A 25,397-nucleotide genomic window follows, 5' to 3' on the forward strand; every position below is an offset into this window, starting at 1 on the left:
TCATTATATGTGTGCATAAATTTCAAGAGAATAATCATTGTGAGGTTGAGAGCACTCCTTTGGATTAGTTAGTAAGCAAGAGAGATTCTCTTGTTTTTTTTGAGAGCTCAAGTAAGGTGTAACATTTGTGTGTGATTGTATTTATTCTTGGAAGTTAATAAAATCCTCTCTCTCTCTCTCTCTCTCTCTCTCTCTCGTTCGCCCGTGGATGTAGGTTACCTTGACCGAACCATGTTAAATATTGTGTTAACTTGATTTACATTTTCAGAAGTTTTATTTCCGCAAGTTCACCGAAGTTTGTTTTGATATTTGTCCGAAGTTCTTAGCTTGTTTGGTTGTCACCCAACATCACCAACCGAAGATCTTGGTTACTCCAAGAATTATGCACAACATCATCAAGATGTGCTTATATAGTATTCGGTAAAACGTGTAAAATAATAATTATGATTAGAAAAATCTCTAGTAACAACAAATATAAGTGATTAACTTCCAAAATATCCGTCAAAAATATCATAAATGTCTATAACAATTAATCACTATTTCAAAAAAAAAAATAAAATTTAGTCACAAATAAAAGATTATTGTTTATAAATAACAATAAACAATCAACAATCCATAAACGAAACACTGCGCGATCTCATACTCATTGCAGAACTATTTTTAGTTGAAAAGAGATATTGGACTATTTTCTTTGCCTTAAAGGTCGATTCGTATTGTAGCTGATTTGCCATGACCACGAAAGTTCCGATAGACTTGTTGGAAAACCCATATGCTTACAATTGCCTCAATTGCAAACAATACAAATCCTATAAAGCTCATAATCTACAAAATAAAAACTTGTCAGTGTTATTTATTTATTGTAATATAAAAAGTAAATTTTTTATGTAAGTATTGAAATTCTGAGATTACCCCGAGTGCGGGATGGTCTTTCATGAGACTTATTGCATTCAAGATCCCACTGTAAACAAGAAACAATTATTTAACTTATATTTTCTTGTATAAAACATAAAGAAAATATGAGAAGTTGTCAAAAATGTATGAGGAACTCACGCAAAATGTAGCCCAACAAATAATATGCGGGGACCAATTGCAGCAAAGGTAAAGAACAAGATGTGATTCTATTCAAGAATAAATCGAGTTACAATTTATAATTGTTATGAAAATATAAAGTTGAAGAGATGTAAGATACTCACGAAGAAGTTGAAGAAAAAACAACCAAAGCTTGTACCATTATCAGTCCTGCATATGGAAAAATATTTTAGAAGATTTAATTGTATTTTATTTAACACATAAAAAAAATATACGATATGTAACTAACTATTACTTAATTTCTAATAATATTTGAAGTAATTAAACCCGTTAAAGCAACAATTGACTGATTTTTATTCTATATTAGAAAATATAAGTATATTATATAATATTGGACTAATTTTAAAGTTCCTGGTGTGATTGGTGTAACCATATATTTAAAAAAAAACACATTTATTTCTATGTTAATATTTAATAATTTATGTATAAAATTAAGTCACTTAGATAGAGTGACGTGAAGTGTGTAACACCAAAATTGAAAAAAGATGATATATATATATATATATATATATATATATATATATATATATATATATATATATATATATATATATATATATATATATATATATATATATATATATATATATATATATATATATATATATATATATATATATATATGGAAAAGTAAATATACCCTTAAGGGTATATAAGCTTAGGTACCCAAACTCACAATATTACTTTATTTTGTATCATATATACACATTGTAATTATCCAATGTTCTTCTAATTCAACTTCTAACTTGATTTAATTCTAAATTTTATATAAATTTTATATTTATAATCCTCTTACATAATTTTAATTTTTAACTATAATATATAAAGCGTGTCCGACATAAAGATGTGATGTAAGAGGAAGATAATAGTGAAATTTCGAAAATCTTGAAAGTAAATCAAGTTAGCGTTGAAGTTTAAGAACACATTATAATAAATATATCAAAAAAACGATATATTATGGTGGGTTAAGGTACCTATTCTTATATACCCTTAAGGGTATATTTACTTTTTCCCATATATATATATATATATATATATATATATATATATATATATATATATATATATATATATATATATATATATATATATATATATAACGAGACATGCTTACCTATTTGCACGATACAGTGGACGATACCAAAAGTAAAAGGCTCCCGGAGGCCCTAACAAAAAGTAGATTGCAGAGAAGAACACAAAGGCACCCTCTATAGAAGATGGGGCAAAAGATGTTATGAAGTCAAATAAAAGATATTATTCAAAATGTTCTATGAGATAAAATACAAACCTGCCCCACTTGCAAATACTGCTATACTCATTATAAGATTCCAAAAAAGCGAAATTGGTACTCCTGAAACAACAAAGTATAATCATTCTAAAATTTTGTTTTAGCATAATTTATATCAGAGTAACACACATCGAAGCTCGAGAACGTACCTAATAATATTGCATATGCAACATACTGTATTCTTTGAAGGTGAATTGGTATATCACCCGCAATATTGTGATGTACAAGGGGATAAAATGGAGGCCAATTTTTAACTCTAATGCCAGCAACAGCAGCTATACAATGATGAAAGACAAAAGAATATTAATAAGAAATTTTTTGTAGTCATTAATTAATAAACTCGGGTTTTTTTGTGAATAATTTTATGAACGGTTTTTGTTATTTGTAACGTTCATTTTTTTTTTTTTTCACTTTTTGTTTTAGGGTCTAAAAATCAAGATAAAATATAGTGAGAAAGATGTTAAGAAATAAGAACTTACATTTTGCTATTGCTTCTTCTTTTCGTTTCAGGATCTGCATCCATTAAAAAATAAATTAAAAACCTGATATAATAATAATTTACAATTTTTAATTCGTTTTTATTTCAGGATCTGCATTCATTAATTATTTTTGGTTGAAAAACTAAAGTCAAAATTTGTCTTTTATTTTTCTGAAAATTATTCTTGTTCCCTTTGAAAATTGGTAACTATTTTTTTGGTTATGGACAATAAAATTTGATAGAGACATTGATTGAATTTAAACTATTGTGACCCTAAATACCTCTTCTCTCTTGTTCAATTCAGCCTCCTTAGCTTCCAACTCCTGTCTCTTCTTCTTTAATTTCTAAGTTCAAAATACATTTCCAAGACAAAATAATTTATTAATTCATTAAAAATAAATACAAGATTTAATAAAATACACATTGTAGTTAAACTTGAATTACCGTAGGCGTATCTAGAGAAGTATGTGGTGCAGCGCCGCCATGACCGTAGGCAAGTGCAGGTTCATGACCAAGAGTTGATAACTTGGAGCTTGGAGGGACTCGATGATTGTTGTTATGACTCTATAGAAAAATAAAGTAATCTTATATCCCGAGTTAATTATCATTTTTGTTGTTTCAAACAATATATAAATTATTAATGTATATTATATCGGTGTAACACCATTTTATATATATTTGTATATCTTGAAGTCTTGTTTTTCACAATAGCTCCCATTTTACACAAATAATCACTCGATTAATCTAAAATTATGAATCATAAGCATTATTGTAAGTTACACAACTACACAAAATCATTTGAGATAATTTATAGGGAAAATGATTTAAAAGCCCAACAAAGTTTTCAAATCATTCAAAAAATTTCAATCATGTTTTGTCTGTTCAAAAAAATCCAACGAATTTAATTTTTTGTCTAAAAAGTCCAACAAAGTTCCAAACCGTTCAAAAAATCACAATTTTGTTTTGTTTAAATTTATTGGGTTTTTTTTTTTTTTGAACAGTCAAAACATGATTGGAGTTTTTTAAACGTTTTGAAAACTTTGTTCGTCTAACTAGTCATTTTCCCGATACGGTAATAAGCCACGTCATCTATTTCTCTTATTTGATTTTTAGGAAAGTATAACTTAATTAGGCTTTTTAGACAAAATGTTAAATTCGTTGGGTTTTTTTGAACAGATAAAACATAATTGCGGTTTTTTGAACAATTTGAAAACTTCGGTTAAATTTTTACTGATTTGAGCTTAGAACATTACGTTTACATTTTATCGAATGGATCTATTCGTTTTATCATCACCAAACATGTATAAAGCGAATTGATGTGTATATACAAATAAAATTTATTTATTTTTCAAAATAATTGAATTATTTTGTGGGCTTGAGCTTAGAACATTACATTTACCGAATGGATCTTTGTTTTTGATCATCACGAAACATGCATAAAGCAATTTGATGTGTATATAGATATAATATTTATATTCTTGAGAGAGAGAGAGAGAGAGAGAGAGAGAGAGAGAGAGAGAGAGAGAGAGAGAGAGAGAGAGTTACTGCAAAAGGATTGATATCATCGTCATGACCGAACAGATTTTGATCACGATGGCCGGCCATGGATGAAGCTTTGTTTGATCAGACTCGAATTTACACACACTAACTGTGAAATCGTGTGTGTGTTTGTGTGTGATTCAGATAAAGAAGTAGGAGGAATAATTTGAACAAATCTCTTAAGTGTCAAAGAAGATTCAGATATGGTTATCTGACAACCCAAGGGCGTCTTGTGGCGGAGGAAAATGGAGGGAAGAAGATACATACACTTTGAATAACATATAGATTGATATGTGTTTATTTATATATATCGTGTGTTCGTCATGTAGGCGTTGTTTTTACGTTGGTTTTTATGTTGACTCTATCATGCATGGCCGGATTGAAACGTCAACTAATATTGTACAATTTTTTTTTACACATATTAATAAATACATGGAGATAAAGTCAAAAAAGTATTTGTGTTTCCTTATTGGTTTTGTTTATATTCATATTATTATTATATTTTTGTTATGAACCCGGCCATTGCGTTTTATCTAGAAAATATTATTATATTTAGGGTAGTTTCAACGTACACAACATCTCTTCAATCCATTTTTTTTTACTTTAACTTTAAAATAAGTAATAATAATAATAATTACCAAATATTATCTCATTTCCATCATTACTTCAATTTTATTCCGAATATATTTATATATATATATATATATATATATATATATATATATATATATATATATATATATATATAATTATGAAAAACACTTTTCAATTTATATTAGATTTTAAAACATATTAACAATTTTATATAAAGTATATAAATATTATAACTAGGATTAATTAATATCATTTAAATTATAAATAATTAATTAAAACATAAAAAATGATAAATCTAAAATACTTAACTAAAATTAACAACTAAAAGTTCGTGGATGAGCAAATAATGAATAGCACTCCTCCACAGTTAGAGTTATACCAGTCATTTTGACATTTACTTCAAAATGAAGTTGGAAATTAAACCGAGTTTGATATTGGAAATGAAACGAGTTTGATAGGGTAGAACTCCAAAATAAAAGAAAAAATGGAGTTTGGAGTAGGTTTGAAAATGCTTTATGAGCTAAGCTATTTTTAATTAGAATTTATTAGTGCGGTTTGTTGTTTTAATAATGGATGATGTTATGAACACTCCACCCTACTCTAATATATTTTAGGTTAATCATTACTATCAACTAATCATTTTTATTAATTAAGGATTTTATTACATTGTTTTCCGAAAAAAATATTTATTATTATTATTTTCTCTAATTCTCTTTCTTTTTTATTATATATATATATATATATATATATATATATATATATATATATATATATATATATATATATTCATTGACTATTAAGTTGAAATAATAGAAACTGTAACATTTTTTTTATTCTATAATATTATTATAAAAATCCTTCACCTAACACTTCAGAGATAAACTTTTTTTAAAGTGTAAATATAATTGTATGAAAAAAAACTTATTAAAATATTATTCTTTTAAATTGATAAAGTTGTCGTTAAACCTAAAATATGTAATTAATATCAAAACAATAAAGCTACTAGACTCCAAACTCAAACTATAATAAATTTTATAATAATCAAAGTTTTATACGAAAAGAAAAAGTCGCTAAGCTAAAAGGAAAACCAAAAAGAAAAAAGAAAAACAAAATTATTTATGAAATTTATCTTATACTATTATTCCAATTTAAAAGCAAATATGATATATCTTTATATAAATTAACAAAACTAAACAAATCATATTTATTAATAATATATATTACAATTTAATAAAATTAATAAATAGTTTTGTTATTCCGATTAAAAAAAAATCAAGCTGCAAAAAATCAATATTCAACCTAAATAAAACTAAACAGTAAGATACTTACTTTTAAAATAATTGTAAAAAAAAATTAAATTAAATTACTTTTTTCCGTGACAAATAAGTTTTTGTATAAAAATGAAAAAAAAAAAAAAGAATAACTTTAATTAGAAGAAAAAGGCCCCATGTGGAATAGGTGAAAAGTGGGGTGAAGAGAACGTAGACACTATTAATTGGATATTCAGTTTTATAGTTTTCACAGTCTAAACTGGAGTGAACATTTATTACAAGTAATGTGGAGTGTAAAAATAAAAAGTTTTTAATAATTAATATAAAATAGTTAGATTCTTTTAAGACTGTGTTTGACGTGCCATAGGTAAATGATAAGTTAACTTATTTTTCGAGTATTTTTTAAATTGTTATTTTTGGCAAGCTTCTCAGCTAACTTGTTAAAAAGCAACTTAAAGTACTTTTTAGGAGCTTTTTAAAATTTTCCATATATATCATTTAAATAATAATAGAAACAAATTCTTTTAAATATCCTTTTATTTCATTTTATATTTTTCAGTTAGTTTTACCAAACGTCATTTTTATCAGTTAGCTTTTCAGCTGTCAACTAGCTTTTTATTTAACTGCTGGCTTTTCAACTAGCTGCTAACTTTTCAGCTAGTACGTCAAACATAACAATGTATTTTTGGATTTATATATGGCAAACTTAATTCGTTTTAATTAATAGATAGAGGGTTCTGGCGTTTCTTGACGGGCATGAAAGGTGCATCTACATATGTGGTGTTGTTTACATCTGTAATATGAGGGTGGTCGACGCTAATCACTTTACCAAGTTAATAAGATCATACGGCATACAAGACTTCCAAATCAATCCTCTCAAATAAATAAATATTTTTTTGGCACTTGTCACACTCTCTTTTAATTTGTCAAATATTATTTTGTGGTTATTTTGAATTAATTTTTTCCCACATATCATTTTATGAGTTTTTTTTTTTTTTTATATATATATTTTATTAAATTCTATATAATATTTTAATGTAATAATTGCAATAAATGTAGTAATAAATGGATAATAATTTCACTAATAAACTTAGTTTTTAATTTCAAAATTCTTAAAATTTAAGTTCATTAGTTTATTTTCTTTATTTAAATTTAAAAGATAAAAAAACATTTTTATTATAACAAATAATTATTTTTTTTTATAAATTCAAAATTCTCAAATATTTTGACCTTTATATTTAACTTTTTTTTTTTAAAATTAATCCATGTAATACATGAGTCTTACAACTAGTGTGGCCATATATACGGATGTGAATGGTCACCCTGCGATAAAATTAATAAAAAAAAAATCATATTTTAAAAAACTTATAATTAATACAAATAAATAATGGAGTTCTTATTGTTTATTTTTTTATTAACCTTGTTAAATATCAATAACGCCTTTAAATAGCTAGTCATTTGTAGATAAAAGAAATGATTGAAAAAGGTATTGTCTTCTGTTGGGGTCGAACAACTTTTCTATTAAACACAAAAAAGAACTACAATAGAAAGAGCAACTCTCACACTCAACTATTACAAAAAAAACAAACACTCTCACTAATACTCACACTCTAAGTGTTATACTATCTATTTCTCTATGGTTTTTAGATGCCTTTAAACTGATGCTAGATGCTCTATAATCTCAACCACCATTATATCTTCTCCATTTAATGTGTTCATCACAGGGTCAGAAGAAATCTTATCATCCTTGGAAGAAAATGGTTCCATAAAAAATGGTGGGCTTCTAGATGGAGGCTGGAAATCAATAGATCTCCCCTTCTAGTCTCCGTCCAATAATCATGATTCCAACTATGTGAGTACATAGTTTATGTTTCTCTTGTGTCACCACATTAGTCAACATGTATGCAGGATTGTCATTGGTGTTAATATTTAACAACTTCAATTCTCGTCCCTCAATTACTTCTATAAGCCAATGATAATGGATATCAATATGTTTTCTGAGGGAATGGTACATCGACTCCTTGCTCAGGTCCATAACACTTTAGCTCTCGCAGTTAATTATGTACTCTTCTTGTGGAAATCTTAATTCATGAAAAAACTGTTTTATACATATCAGCTCCTTTCCACCGTTAGCAACATCAATGTACTCAACTTCTGTTGTTGATAGTGCTACACACTTCTGTAATTTGGATTGCGATGAAATAGCTCCCCTTGCCAAAGTGAAAATGTAGCTTGATGTAGATTTCCTATTATCAAGATCTCATGCCATATCAACATTTTTATAACCTTCCACGGTTGGCTTTGCTCCCCCATAGCATAAACAGATTTTTGAACTATCCTTTAGGTATCGAAGTATCCATTTGAATGCTTCCCAATGTTGTTTTCCCGGATTGTCTAGATATCTACTCACAATACCGAAAACATGAGCAATATCTGATCTTGTACACACCATTGCATACATAAGATCTCCTACGAACGAGGAATAAGTGTTGGATTAGGTGTCTAATCCCATAACTATTATTGGTATGTACTTGATTTGATAGTAGCATGGTCCTTTTGGGTTGCCTTCACTCATGCAACTTGATAGGATGACTGGTGGAGAGAGAGTAGGATTTATTATTTGAAATAATAAATTGGTACTCAAAATGATTTTATTAATATATTATAATATTAATATATTATTTGGAAATCATATTATTAACTAGTATTTAATCAAAAATTAATTTGGTATTAATTTTGGGATTAAAGGAACTGATTAATAATAGGGGTTGTTTTGCAAATCATTGATAGTTGTGAAACTGGGCTAATGGACTCCTTAATTGGGAGTGGACGAAATCATATAGGGAGGCCTTATTGATTTTGTTCAAGGCCTACTGGTAAGAGGTCCATGGGTTGTTTAAGCCTTAAGTAGGAAATTCGGGTTTCCTCCAGAAACCCTAGTAGCCCTCAGCCATATATCAACCCTCCACGTCATTAGAATTTAAGCCTAAGCACAAGTTTCTTACTCAAGCCAATTATCTAGTGTCTCTCCTTTCATCTTGTTGCATTAGGTGTTTGTGACCATTAGAGGTGCAACATTTGGGGCACTAAGCTTTCAAGAGTCAAGGATCCTCAACATTGTCTTATTACTATATAACAAGTGAAGTAATCTTCTAACCCTTATTTCATATGGATTTCAAAAATTGTATGCTAGATCTAGGATTATTGCGTTGGTATTCTATTTTCATGTTAAATTAGTGAAAAAATTAGATCCAACTCAATTCGGGTTGCATGATCACATAGGATGTTGTTATGCTCAAAACCCATCAATAAGGGACTCTCTTCTTTTTCTTTCTTGGAAGAGGGATAATTTTTCTTAATCAACGTGAAGTGATTAGCCAAAGGCGTACCAAGAGGCTTAGCATTTTCCATGTTGAACCTTTTGATCACACGTTCAACATACTCCTCCTATGACAAGAACAATTTTCTTAATTTTCTGTAAAATATAATTTTTATGCCTTGTATTTGTTGTGCTGGGCCTAATTCTTTCATATCAAAGAACCTAGATAGATGCTTCCTCAAATTGTCGATCATCATTGCATCTTGACCCACTATTAACATATCATCAACGTAGAGCAAAAGGATGACAAATTTCCCATATGGAAACTTCTTCAGGTAGAAACAGTGGTTTGCAATGGTTTTCTTGTACTTGTGACTCATCATAAATAAATCAAACTTCTTGTACCACTACCTTGGGGCTTGATTAAGATTGAAACATCCCAAAAACACAGTCTGAAAATTTCGTTTAATTTAATGATAAAACCATAGTCAATAAACCTCATATAGAAATCATAAGCAATGTATCTCAAAATATTATAACAACTGTCAATTATATCAGAGTATAAACATCCCAGGCTGAACAGATGGTGTGTGCACTGCAATCTCCCCGAGCTCCTCTTTTGAAAACTGAGTACCTGAAACCAAAACTGAAAACCGTAAGCACGAAGCTTAGTGAGCTCCCCCAAACTACCACATACCATACAATAACATATAAACACATATTGGGCCTTGCCCACTGCATCGGGACGAAGCCCGGAAACTGCATCGGACCGGAGTCCGGAATTGACTGGGACCTTGTCCCCTGCATCGGACCAACGTCCGGAACTAACTGCATCGGACCGAAGTCCGGAACTGACTGGGACCCTGTCCCTTGCATCGGACCAAGTCCGGAACTAACTGCATCGGACTGAAGTCCGGAACTAACTGCATCGGACCGAAGTCCGGAACCGACTGGGACCTTGTCCCTTGTATCGGACCGAAGTCCGGAACTAACTGACTGAGCATAGCATAGCATAACATAGCAACTAGCATGAACACATATACTGCATACTACATCGGGCCGTAGCCCGGAACACATAACACATAACACATAAAACATAGCGCACAAATCCTGTCTGAGCCACGAAGGCATCAAACATACTAGCTACTGCATCGGACCGAAGTCCGGAAACTACTGCTAACTGAACGGGCCGGCATTGTGGCCTTAGACCCGTCCCTACTGGAAGGAAACTCACCTGATGCTGCTGAACTGTTGCTGCTGATCCTTGACTGCTACCTGACTTCTGACTTCGACTGCTGCTCCACTAGCTCCTCAAGCTACCAATATCAATATAACACTTAGTCCAACTGACCTCCAAAGGTTACTAGGTCAAATCTGGTCAAGGTCAAAATCCTGGTCAAAGTCAACCTTCCGGGTCAACCCTACTCGCCGAGTCTATCTACTGACTCGCCGGGTTCATGTGCCCTGAGTCTTTCTGATTCGTGACTCGACTCGCCGAGTCAATCCATGACTCGCCGAGTCCAACTAGGTCCAAGTCCTGTCTTGTCCAACTCGCTGAGTCACCACCTGACTCACTGATTCGGTTCTCGACTCGAAGGGTTTAGGGTTTCGCGATCTGACTCGCCGAGTCCAAGAACAGACTCGCCGAGTCCTAGACAATCTTGAACCAACTCATCGAGTTGTTCATCCAACTCGCCGAGGCCATGCCTATCTTCATCCGACTCGACGAGTTGTTCATCCTACTCGTCGAGTTCCTCCTCACCTTCAAGCTACTCGCCGAGTCCACTCGAAGGACTCGCCGAGTCTATCCATTCCTCAATCCATGCAGTGGCTTTTCGAGCCAAACTGAACTTCCAACTCCTAGATCCATACTTCTAGGGCCTATTCCCCACGTAAAGTGGCAAACTTTACGTGTAGATTGAGAGATCTAAGCTCAAAACACACTAAATTCGGGTTTATGGCAAACATGCTTCTTCAACATATCAAAGGCTGATACTTTAGAGGATTCTAGACCAAAACCAACATGGATCTGAGGTAGCAACCTCAGATCTGAACCTCCAACTCAAATTGGTTACATATCATACCAACAATGGACAAAACCCACACACATAAAAGTAGATCTAGATGAAAAAGAGAGTCCAAGCAACAACTTATTACCTCCACTTGGTCTGAAATGACTCCACAATCCAGATCTACAATCCCTTCTTGCACCTCCAAGGTCTTTCTTCCTCCTCCAAGCTTAATGCATTCTACAAGGCAAAATCTAGCTCCAAAAACGGAAATGGCGGCTAGGGTTTGATGTTCTGGGGTAGAGAGGCAATAAATGAACCCTAGGAAGGAGAATGAGACACTTAAATAGGCTCCAAGTTCCCGGGTTTAGGGTTTTCCCCGTTCAGACCCAACTCGCCGAGTCTCCCTGGCCGACTCGCCGAGTCGGTCGCTTTCACCACAACCCGGATCCCGCTCTGACTCGCCGAGTCCCTCCATGGACTCGCCGAGTCTCCCCCTAAACTTGAGGTTTTCTTTCTTTTCTTGGCTTTCCAAACTTTGGGGTGTTACAACTCTCCCCTACTTAAACTAAACTTCGTCCTCGAAGTTTTCTACGATCAACTGCCTTTGAGCTGCCTCCAACTCTCGGTCTGGAAAAATCTGACACCCTTATGCCCATCACTCCAGCCACTCACCATGCCGATCACTACTGTTGGTACGTACTGAATCTTTCTCCTTTCCATAATTTCCTCAACGATACTTCCTTCAACTGAAAATCCTGCTGCCTCTCAACTGCTTACTAGATGCACTGAGACTACCCTTGCTCAACTATTCTGCCAATATCTGAGTTACCATCTCCCACCGGTCACTACACTCCATCGCAATCTCCTAGCCGCTCCTAGCGACTCCGTAAGATACCCCGACTGTCCATAACTGCCCCATCTATTCTGTCATCCATACTGAATCAGCTTGCTTATATCCCATCTGATTACTCAACTCCTACTAACTCGAGTCTTTCATCCCGAAGAAAAGCTACTTGCCGAGCTATCTTTACATGTCACTTATACTCGGCCGAAGGCTCAACTGATCCTGCTGAGAGAGACTTGTCATTTCCAAATCAACCAACTATACCGTCAACACTTGTATTCCAACTCAAATACAATACTGACCCAAAACTCTGAAACCTTTCAAACACTGAATTGTCTGCAATACTGAACCTGCCTGAAACACTAAACTGCCTGAAACGCTGATCTGGCTGAATCACTGAGCTGCCTGCAACACTGAGTTGGCCGAAACACTGAGCTGCCTGAAACACTAAACTGGCTGAAACACTGAGCTGCCTGAAACACTGAACTGGCTGAAACACTGAGCTGCCTGAAACATTAAACTCAAATCCAACTATGGAGTCAAGGGACTCCTCACTTAGTCGCTTCCACGACTTCTGAATGAAATCTTCCTCAAGGACTAGTTTCCACTAGTTATCCTGTCACTGTGGCTCTAACAACCTTCCGATCCAACCGATCGGGTCCTTACATCACATCCTGACATCATCCATTCTATGACTAATAACATGATGGCTCCCAGACTGACGGTAGCCCTTAACATACCCGAACCTCAACGGTCCACTGCTACTCTGATCTCATAACCGATGTGACGATCTATAGCCAAGATTCGCTGACTTAGCCATAACTGAACCAGTTGGGGAAATCCGAATCTAATCCGTGGATTCCCATATTCCCACCGCTGCACCCGAACGGGTGGGAATTACTACATTCCCGCGTTCAACCACGCGCTCATGCTGCTACCAATCTGATAAAAGCCACGGCTACACCCGCGGATTCACAAGTCTCAAATACTATCTGGCTGCTAATGAACGCTACGGCTACCCCCGCAGGCTTACAACACTCTACTACTATCTGACTGCTAGTGAATGCTACGGCTACCCCCGCAGGCTTACAACCCTACTACTACTATCTGACTGCTAGTGAATGCTACGGCTACCCCCGCAGGCTTACAACACTCTACTACTACTATCTGAATGCTAGTGAATGCTACGGCTACCCCCGCAGGCTTACAACACTACTACTACCGTCTGACTGCTAGTGAATGCTACGGCTACCCCCGCAGGCTTACAACACTACGACTACCATCTGACTGCTAGTGAATGCTACGGCTACCCCCGCAGGCTTACAACACTACTACTACTATCTCGAGGACATCCTGACTATCCCTAGTCCTACTAGTGATTCCTCATCCCGATTTCTCAAACCAGCCCTCAGTCTTTGAATTCTGCATCATCCTCGACATCTTATATCCTTGATATACTTAGTGCTTCGTCGAGGAATTCTCCGGCTTGGTTCCCAAACCAACCGTCTACTGATCCGGATACAAGAAGCTACTGTTGGGAAGTTTCCAACCTCCCAACTCCTGAATCCACATAATCCTGCATGCTGGCTCTGCCACTGGCTACTAATACGAAGACATCTCCTGCTAACCGTTTTCTCCGGATCCTCATTTTGACTCACTTGAGCCTTTACAGGTGGTCCTCAAATCCTGGATTCCCAACCAGCTTCTAACCATCTCCATTACATGAACCCACTGCTGGGAAAAGTTCTCGAACTCCCAATTATGAACTTCTCAATCCATCCATCACTGTGCTACTACCACTTCTTCTCAGAGGTCGCGCACTCATTCTGAGTGACTCTTATCCATGTATACCCGGAGGGTTCTCCCCCACTTCGATCCTGCTTACCCCTTGCTGCTTCACATTCAAAAGGGATCCCGACCTTTACTACCATTCCAAAACTTCTACTGGGGAACCCAAGCCTGCCAGGTAGGAATTTGACCATTCCATCCAAACTACTATCCACTCCGAACTAGCGAAACGAACCAGATCTCTCCCTACCATGCTACAGTTACTGCATACTCTGAAACTTCTCCATATGAGCACATCCCCTAACTACCAACCAATTATCCGAGGTATGCAAATGGCATATGACATAATCACAAGCAAGCCACTCCATAACGCAACACTTATACCACAATTGATGTAGAAACCATAACAATATAATCATAACATAAGCTGACAAAAACAAAGTTACATACCTCCATTACTCAGTGCTGCTCGAATCCCTGCTGAAATCTACCTGAGAAACTCGGCTCCAAGCCGTAGGCACCCTTGCCCGGCCTTGACAACCATTGACGGTACTCGAAGTTCCAAGGGCAGGAGCTGGCGCCCGCCCTGCTGAATACAACTCGGACAGTGGGCCTTCTTGTGGCCCCTTGACTGCAATGGAAACACAACGGATCAAGTCTCTGGGCGATGGTAACAACACAGTCTCTGCTAAAATGACCAATCTGGCCGCACTTGAAACACCCAACATCGCCACCACTTCTACGCCTACACGCACCCATGTGCGTCCTTCCGCACTTCCCGCGTCGACTGCGGCTCTGATAGTTCCTCGTCCTCAAATCTGAACTCTTGGGCCTCTTACTCGAACCTGTGGCAACCTGTGTCTCATCCATTTTCCTCTTCCCTTCTGACTCCTTGCCCGACTCTCGCTCCTGCGTTACCCCAACGACAATGTCTGCTGTCTGAACAACAGATGTCTGATCCTGAAGCCTCGCTATCAATCTATCAGTGATCCTCACGACCATGTCTGGCAGACCCTCGTGAATGGCTCGCGAAACTTCCTCAACTATCCAATGATGCAATGGTTTCTCTTGGAGACAGAATGCCCCACACACCCCTGCCCCCTGATAGCAGAAACTAGAAATGGGATCTCCCTCCCTGATGGATCCTAGAACTCCATAAGACTCGGGTCCTAGACGAGCCCCAGTCTGTCCTGAAACTAACCCGGCCCCTACAGGCCTCAAGATGACTGTCCATAAACTCCATAATAGCTTCTCTAACTGAACCGGAAATCACTGGAGTCTGATCGATGATGTTGCGCATAATCTCTGCGGAAATGAAATCCCTCATCAGATCGTCAAGCTGTCCGGCTCTAAAGCCCGAGCCAGACCCCTCCCCTGCACCTGAACTGCCAACTGATATCTCGCGCAACGTCGCCATGCTGAAAATATAACAATCCCTGACCAAATACATACTACTGCTGAGGGATCTCTCACATACTCTACTAGTTCCTTGGTTTCGCCTCGGCCCCTCTTGAATCGAGTACGGATCCTCTGCTTTCAGTAGTATGGGCCCCTACTACCTTCCACATCTATCCGTACTTTCCTCAAGAGTTACCTCAACTCCACCAAGTCCCCTTTACTCCTCTACTGATCTCTGCTACTCTCATCCTAGGCTTGCCCTAGGGAACCTCTGACTCTACTCAAACAGTCCTCAGCTGCTGAAGGCCTCCTTGTAATGCCAATTAGCCACCACCTGAATACCATCACATGTGATGAGGCTCGGATAATCCTTCGAGTAAAATTCTCGTCCCTAAAACGGTTGGACTCAAACAAGAGCTGCGCAGTAGGGTCAAATCCAGCACTCTGAGATTATTCAACCCTGATCACATGTAATGTGACATATTCACCTAATGGCTAACTCTCATCACTCAGAGTTCTACAAAGCACGAAGCAAGAAACATTCGGATAAGGGAAACATACTCAGGCAAAACTATTCTCACAACAAGAAACTGCACTAGCATACAATGCTAAGCTCATACTATCAGGCATAACCTACCCAGGCTATCCTACTACTGTCTACTCATTACTAGCATGAAGTTGTTATCAAGCTGAAACACATAAAGCAGACACATAAGGCATCATCCTAGATCCTTAGTCCTACTCTAGCATGCTGTTCTACTGAAGCTGAAACTGAAGTTCTTATCCATGGGTTGTTTAAGCCTTAAGTAGGAAATTCGGGTTTCCTCCAGAAACCCTAGTAGCCCTCAGCCATATATCAACCCTCCAGGTCATTAGAATTTAAGCCTAAGCACAAGTTTCTTACTCAAGCCAATTATCTAGTGTCTCTCCTTTCATCTTGTTGCATTAGGTGTTTGTGACCATTAGAGGTGCAACATTTGGGGCACTAAGCTTTCAAGAGTCAAGGATCCTCAACATTGTCTTATTACTATATAACAAGTGAAGTAATCTTCTAACCCTAATTTCATATGGATTTCAAAAATTGTATGCTAGATCTAGGGTTATTGCGTTGGTATTCTATTTTCATGTTAAATTAGTGAAAAAATTAGATCCAACTCAATTCGGGTTGCATGATCACATAGGATGTTGTTATGCTCAAAACCCATCAATAAGGGACTCTCTTCTTTTTCTTTCTTGGAAGAGGGATAATTTTTCTTAATCAACGTGAAGTGATTAGCCAAAGGCGTAACAAGAGGCTTAGCATTTTCCATGTTGAACCTTTTGATCACACGTTCAACATACTCCTCCTATGACAAGAACAATTTTCTTAATTTTCTGTAAAATATAATTTTTATGCCTTGTATTTGTTGTGCTGGGCCTAATTCTTTCATATCAAAGAACCTAGATAGATGCTTCCTCAAATTGTCGATCATCATTGCATCTTGACCCACTATTAACATATCATCAACGTAGAGCAAAAGGATGACAAATTTCCCATATGGAAACTTCTTCAGGTAGAAACAGTGGTTTGCAATGGTTTTCTTGTACTTGTGACTCATCATAAATAAATCAAACTTCTTGTACCACTACCTTGGGGCTTGATTAAGACTGAAACATCCCAAAAACACAGTCTGAAAATTTCGTTTAATTTAATGATAAAACCATAGTCAATAAACCTCATATAGAAATCATAAGCAATGTATCTCAAAATATTATAACAACTGTCAATTATATCAGAGTATAAACATCCCAGGCTGAACAGATGGTGTGTGCACTGCAATCTCCCCGAGCTCCTCTTTTGAAAACTGAGTACCTGAAACCAAAACTGAAAACCGTAAGCATGAAGCTTAGTGAGCTCCCCCAAACTACCACATACCATACAATAACATATAAACACATATTGGGCCTTGCCCACTGCATCGGGATGAAGCCCGGAAACTGCATCGGACCGGAGTCCGGAACTGACTGGGACCTTGTCCCCTGCATCGGACCAACGTCCGGAACTAACTGCATCGGACCGAAGTTCGGAACTGACTGGGACCCTGTCCCCTGCATTGGACGAAGTCCGAAACTAACTGCATCGGACCGAAGTCCGGAACTAACTGCATCGGACCGAAGTCCGGAACCGACTGGGACCTTGTCCCTTGTATCGGACCGAAGTCCGGAACTAACTGACTGAGCATAGCATAGCATAACATAGCAACTAGCATAAACACATATACTGCATACTACATCGGACCGTAGCCCGGAACACATAACACATAACACATAAAACATAGCGCACAAATCCTGTCTGAGCCACGAAGGCATCAAACATACTAGCTACTGCATCAGACCGAAGTCCGGAAACTACTGCTAACTGAACGGGCCGGCATTGTGGCCTTAGACCCGTCCCTACTGGAAGGAAACTCACCTGATGCTGCTGAACTGCTGCTGCTGATCCTTGACTGCTACCTGACTTCTGACTTCGACTGCTGCTCCACTAGCTCCTCAAGCTACCAATATCAATATAACACTTAGTCCAACTGACCTCCAAAGGTTACTAGGTCAAATCTGGTCAAGGTCAAAATCCTGGTCAAAGTCAACCTTCCGGGTCAACCCTACTCGCCGAGTCTATCTACTGACTCGTCGGGTTCATATGCCCTGAGTCTTTCTGATTCGTGACTCGACTCGCCGAGTCAATCCATGATTCGCCGAGTCCAACTAGGTCCAAGTCCTGTCCTGTCCAACTCACTGAGTCACCACCCGACTCACTGATTCGGGTCTCGACTCGAAGGGTTTAGGGTTTCGCGATCTGACTCGCCGAGTCTAAGAACAGACTCGCTGAGTCCTAGATAATCTTCAACCAACTCGTCGAGTTGTTCATCCAACTCACCGAGGCCATGCCTATCTTCATCCGACTCGACGAGTTGTTCATCCTACTCGTCGAGTTCCTCCTCACCTTCAAGCTACTCGCCGAGTCTATCCATTCCTCAATCCATGCAGTGGCTTTTCGAGCCAAACTGAACTTCCAACTCCTAGATCCATACTTCTAGGGCCTATTCCCCACGTAAAGTGGCAAACTTTACGTGTAGATTGAGAGATCTAAGCTCAAAACACACTAAATTCGGGTTTATGGCAAACATGCTTCTTCAACATATCAAAGGCTGATACTTTAGGGGATTCTAGACCAAAACCAACATGGATCTGAGGTAGCAACCTCAGATCTGAACCTCCAACTCGAATTGGTTACATATCATACCAACAATGGCCAAAACCCACACACATAAGCAGTGTTGTAAAACTCGCCGAGTTGGCCGATTACTCCTCTGAGTACTCGCTACTCGGCCCCTTGCCGAGGCGAGTTACAGAATCCTGAGTACTCCCCGATCGGCCCCTTACTGAACTAAGCAATGTTGTAAAACTCGGTCAACTCGGTGATTAATATGTATAATATACTTAATGATTTATTATTTAACATACACACATGTGATTATTACTACATATATATCTTAAATTTTTAGTAATTATTCACGAAGTGAGACCATTATTTGTTTTTTTAGTATTTGTGTTTTCACATGTATCTAATTTTGTTATATATTTCAATCAACTTATGATTTTAACTTATGATTTTGACATATATAATTTCCCTAAAACTGTTACTACATGAATTACCAAATCCGAGTACTCCCCGAGTACTCCCGAGTACTCGCTACTCGGTAGTCGGCCGAGCAGGTACCGAGTAACGAGTTCTACAACCTTGCACATAAGAGTAGATCTAGATGAAAAAGAGAGTCCAAGCAACAACTTATTACCTCCACTTGGTCTGAAATGACTCCACAATCCAGATCTACAATCCCTTCTTGCACTTCCAAGGTCTTTCTTCCTCCTCCAAGCTTAATGCATTCTACAAGGCAAGATCTAGCTCCAAAAACGGAAATGGCGGCTAGGGTTTGATGTTATGGGGTAGAGAGGCAATAAATGAACCCTAGGAAGGAGAATGAGACACTTAAATAGGCTCCAAGTTCCCGGGTTTAGGGTTTTCCCCGTTCAGACCCAACTCGCCGAGTCTCCCTGGCCGACTCGCCGAGTCGGTCGCTTTCACCACAACCCGGATCCCGCTCGGACTCGCCGAGTCCCTCCATGGACTCGCCGAGTCTCCCCCTAAACTTGAGGTTTTCTTTCTTTTCTTGGCTTTCCAAACTTTGGGGTGTTACAAAGACTATAAAGACTCTTCTTTAATTTGCAGACGGATGCTCTTCCTTTGGGACTTTAAAGCCATCGGGCTGCTCCATGTGTATTTCTTCATCCAAATTACCATAGATAAAGGTTGTTTTCACATCCATTTGCTCAATTTCAAGATCTAGACTGGCAACCAATCCGAGTACAACTCGAATAGACGTCATCTTCACAACCGGAAAAAAATTTCATCAAATTCGATTCCTTGTTTTGTTGGAAACCTTTGACAACGAGTGCCGCCTTATACTTCATAATATTTCCTTTGCCATCTTTCTTTAACATTAAAACTCATTTTTTTCAAGGCTTTCTTTGCTTTTGGGAGTTTCACCAATTCATATGTTTGATTCTTTTGCAAAGAGTTCATTTCTTCTTCCATGGACTACTGCCAATTGGCATTATTAATATGAAATTGAGCCAATTGAAAGCTCTCTAGCCCCCCCCCCCCCCCCCCCCCCCCCCCGCTGGAAATAAGGATGTAGTTTAAAGTCTGATATCTTCTTGATGGAGAACTAACATGTTCGGATCGTTTAACTTGAGTTCCTTCATTTTTAACTTTTGGAAATGGGTATGAAGTATCATGGGTTGGAAGCTCCCCTTGCTCAACACCTTCCTCGTCTGCATCATCAACTTCTTAATCCTTTTCTTTAGTGGAAACATCATCTTTATTTGCATATATTATTTTTGAAACTTTGAAGCTTGGTCGCTTACTAACTGATGCCTTAAAGTCGTAATACTGGTTTTCATAGAAAACCACATCTCTTCTTCAAATAACCTTCTTCAGTTATGGGTCCCATAGCCTGTACCTAAACTCTCCATCTAAATATCCAATAAAGATGCATAAAGTGGATTTGAGGTCCAACTTCTTCCACAATTCACTTGATACATATGCAAACACCTTGCACCGAAATACTCTCAAGTGAGAATATGAGATGTCTTCACACGTCCGTATCTTCCATGGAACTACAAAATTTAATGGAACAGAAGGTGATCTAATTATTACATAGCAAGCTGTCAATACAACTTCACCTCAGAATGGTTTTAGGAGTTTGGTCATGTTGAGCATGCACTGAACTTTCTCAATAATGGTCCAATTCATACATTCTGCTACACCATTATGTCTTGGGGTTTCGTGGGATAGTATTTTCATGTCTTATACCATGTTCCGTGCAGTATGTAGAGAACTCATGTGAATAGTACTCGCATCCATTATTTAATCAGAGACATTTTAGTTGCTTTGCTGTTTGTCTTCCTACCTTTGCATGAAATGCTTTGAGCGGTCCAGTACTTGGTTCTTTGTACTGAGACAATATACACATACCTTGTGTGATGTATCATCAATGAAATGTCATAAGATTCTTTCTTCTACCAAGAGATTCTACTTCAATGGGTGTATATATGTAGGAGTATACAAGGTTCACCAACTCGAAGTGGTTCTTTCTTGTGGAGCTAAAGGAAATTCTATGTTGTTTCCCAAATAAGCAGTACTCACAGGGATCCAGGGCAAAATCTTTTTCCATTGAATAGGCTCCTTTGGAAGAGTCTTCAATCCTTTCTCGCTCATGTGGCCTAGTCTTCTATGCCACAAGTTTGGTGATGTCTCTTCTTCAACAACATTGAGACTTGGTTGTAGCAGCTTCGCATGGGTTTTTGTCACACCCCAAAACCGAGAATGGCGGAATACGTTCTGGGGTGGAGGACAACATGTACAGTATCATTACAATTGCATAATAGTAAAAAGAAGAAACAACAACCATGTCATTTATATAGTGATAATAATTACAATTGTGTTCTGCACAGTTAATAGACACCAAAAGTATAACAAAATAAAAGATGAGTCTTTTGTGTGCTCCATCTTCTCCAAAAACTGCACCTGTACCTGTCTATCTTTGACATGAGGATACAAGTTATTTTGAAAACGAGTATCAACATAAAGCTAGTGAGTTCATAAGAATTTAGTGTCGTTGTAGTATAAAAGTGTTTGCTAATTTATAATATAAAAACTAAAATTTGTACTTACGAGTAGTAGAAATCCCTAGAAAATCCTATATTTTCCGGAAAAGTACATTTGTAAGTCAATCCTTTGAGTGTGTAAAAGTATTATCTTTGAAACCATCAATTGTAAAAGTGTAGTAATAGTTCTCAGGTTAGTAATATGGCTGAAGAAATGTTATGCCTGCTAACAGTAGTAGTGTTGTAACTTTAGTTAGTAATAGATCTTTAAATACTTCGTGATATTAGTTTAGACTTTAAGTCTTAGTGTATTTATTTGGATATAAGTGTAACTTCTCAGGTGACCAACTGTAAAGTAGTAGAGTGCCCGATGACCTTCCCAGTCATGCGTAGTGAAGTAATGTAGTGCCACCCCTGGGCCTAGTCGGCTCGGACTGTAGTTAACAGTTGGGATGTAATAGCATCAGTTCCGTATAGATCTATACATGTAGTGCTGCTTTCCTTTCGGGAAGCCCTGGTCACATGGTGTAAGTGCAGTATAGTGTCTTATAGAGAGATAGTGTGTTATACTTGGTATTAGTGGATTCTCTTATGCTTTAGTATGGTAGACATTTAGTATAGTAAATAGAGTGTTCTCTTATTTTTGCATTAACTTGTAATATTAACAGTTATAGTGTGTATAGTAGTAGTAAAGGTAACGAGCAGTAGCCTTAACTATACCTATTTTAGTTAAGTAGAGTATGTGAATTCCTGCTTCTGATTAACAAAAGTAATGAATAAGATGAAAACATTCATATCTAACACAAATATATATGATATATAATTAAAAATTCAACGAAAGTCAGACGGACAACCAATACCCTAAGACCACATCAAACAAGAACAGGAAATAAGGCGAGCTATCAGTCCTAAGTCCTTCAAGTCTTACTTATATAATATATTAGTGTAGATATATTTTAAAAAGGAAAGTAGTTGAAACATAGTTTTGAAAATAGGTTAACAACAATTTAACCTTAAAAGCACATTTGATAATTAGTTAAAACAGTTTTATTGATAAGTATCTAAAAGTGTAGAGAAATCTCTTTTTGTTGATATATCGCAAATCACATATGATTTGCTAATAAAACTTGTAGTATTATACTTGTATCCCCCCCCCCCCCCCCCATAAAACATGTAAAAACATTTAAAAGGTTCATTAAGGGGTATGAACTCACCGGACGAGGAATGTCTCAACTAGGATGTCAAACGTCGGATTGAGGCTTGAAAACATGTGAGGTTCCTATGTAATATTAAATGATACACAATTGTATCTAATTAGATTTAAATCACTAATTAATAGAGGATATACACTTCTAGTCGCGAAAACACTTCCATTCAAGTGTTTGGAGTGACTCGGGTGACATTTATGGGCATGTATGGCATGGATAAGGAGTTTACTCTTCAAGAGTAAACTCTTAGAAGAGTTTTCGGCCCTAAACACCACATCCCCATGAGTTTACGGCCGTAAACTCATGGATGGTGTTCTTAAGTGCTAAATGGCCTTTTATAAATTGAGGGATGATGCTAGGTTTTGTTTTAGGGCATTAGAAAGGGACTAAATCAAACATATGGACAATTTAATGAGTTTACGGCAGTAAACTATGAGTTTACGGCCGTAAACTCTCACCCACTCATTCCTTATGTGTTTTGAAGGTCATAGTTTAATCACAAGTGATTCTACTCTTTTTTACAAGCCAAGGGGTGAATTTAGGGCACCATTTAACCCCTTTATAGGAGTTTACGGCTCGGGAACCCATTCTTGAGGGGTTTACAGCTGTGAACTCCTTATGGAGTTGTTTTTATCAAGTTTAAGGTCCTTAACTTGTTTGTGGTTGCTTCTAGACTTTATTCCAAGGCTTATGAGGTGTGTACGTGGCATCTTAACACCCAAAAAAGATTGTACTAGCCATGAAAGGGTGTTACGGCCCAATCATGTTCTTGGGTAGTAAACTCATGTTTACTCCCCAAATGTCGAGTTTAAGGTGTTCTATGTCCAATCCAATAAGTCCTTTCGAATGGTGGTTTGGAAGGGATTTAAGGCTCAAAAACCCCTTTTATATGTGTTCACAGCCCAAGAGTGTTCCAGGGCTGTAAACACATGTTTATAGTCCTAAAACATAATTTGAACACGAAAATGAAGGCTAAGGATGTTATACTAGAAATTAGGATGGTTACCTTGGTGATTTGAAGCTTGAAAGGAGTGATTTTTGGACCTAGATATTGGATTGAGGAGAGAGGTTAGAGAGAAAGAGAGAGAGAGAGTGAAAAAGTTTTCAAATGAGGCTTAAACCACTTTAAATATGGTTTGGATTTAAGACACAGTGGAATTCTACCCGATACTAATGTTAACCGAGGCTTTTGGTCGCACCCGATTAAGTTGTCGTCATCCGATATGGTCAAAACTAAAAAATTTCTAATTACTATTTTTCTTGTGTTTCTAACATGTTTGGATACTTACAAGGTCAAAATAAAATTCTTAATTTAATTGACCTAATCCAAAAATGAAAATGGAATAATTCGCTTAAGACGAGTTTTACGGACGGAACGGGTTGTCGCGATGGAACAACTTTGGGTTGTCACATTATCCCCCCGTTAGAGGGAATTTCATCCCGAAATTAGAGTTCAAATAATAATATTATTACAAGATAATTAAGCGAAAAGATGGGGATACTTAAGATTCATTTGATCCTCGCGTTCCCAAGTGAATTCTGGCCCTCGCTTGGCGTTCCATCGAACTTTCACAATCGGAATACGGCTTAGTTTCGTTCGTTTTACCTCCCGATCCATGATTTCCACAGGCTCTTCCACAAAGTTAAGGCTTTCATTGATCTCAATATCGTCTAGTGGCATCACCAGGGTTTCGTCTAAGCACTTTTTCAGGTTCGAGATGTGGAAGGTAGAGTGTATGTTGCTTAGCTCGTGGGGTAGGTTGAGTTTATAAGCTACGGGGCCAATTCTAGCGAGAATCTCGAAAGGCCCTATGTAACATGGGTTCAGCTTTCCACGCTTTCCAAAGCGTATCGTTCCCTTCCAGGGTGAGACTTTCAAAAGGACTCGGTCTCCCACCTGGAATTCCAAAGGTTTTCTTCGTTTGTCTGCGTAGCTTTTCTGTCGATCCTTGGCAGCTTTTAATTGTTTGCGGATCTTTACAATCTTCTCTTTCGTTTCTCGAATGATTTCTGGACCCGTGAGAGCGCTCTTAGGAAATTGTCCTTTAGTTAACTGGGTGTCACCCAACTCAGCCCAGCACAGAGTGGATCTGCACTTCCGGCCGTAGAAGGCTTCGAACGAGGCTGCCTTGATGCTCGTGTGATAACTGTTATTGTAAGAAAACTCTACAAGGGGCAAGTGGGTATCCCATGCCTTACCAAAATCAATCACACAGGCCTGCAGCATGTCCTCCAGAGTTTGGATAGTCCTTTCACTTTGCCCATCGGTCTGCGGATGGTAGGCTGTACTCATGTCCAAACTCGTCCCTAAGGCACTTACCAGTGATTGCCAAAATCTCGAACTAAACCTACTATCTCTATC

The 25,397-nt window shown here is 37.2% G+C and overlaps 1 protein-coding gene across 1 annotated transcript; it reads right to left on the reverse strand.

Moving 5' to 3' along the window:
• Positions 1-505: 505 nt before the first annotated feature.
• Positions 506-4,651, reverse strand: LOC145001475 (secretory carrier-associated membrane protein 1-like). The gene is made up of 11 exons (XM_078960848.1): positions 4,401-4,651; positions 3,300-3,419; positions 3,137-3,199; positions 2,857-2,890; positions 2,527-2,652; positions 2,378-2,440; positions 2,204-2,297; positions 1,194-1,239; positions 1,051-1,118; positions 910-958; positions 506-822 (listed from the first exon to the last, which is right to left on the reverse strand). Exons 1-11 carry the CDS (start codon positions 4,458-4,460, stop codon positions 697-699), a joined length of 849 nt encoding a protein of 282 aa, XP_078816974.1. The 5' UTR covers positions 4,461-4,651; the 3' UTR covers positions 506-696.
• Between the last annotated feature and the right edge of the window lie 20,746 nt (positions 4,652-25,397).

Source organism: Lactuca saligna, chromosome 1 (genome assembly GCF_052625555.1).
Source record: "Lactuca saligna cultivar CGN05327 chromosome 1, ASM5262555v1, whole genome shotgun sequence".
Taxonomy (NCBI): Eukaryota; Viridiplantae; Streptophyta; class Magnoliopsida; order Asterales; family Asteraceae; genus Lactuca; species Lactuca saligna.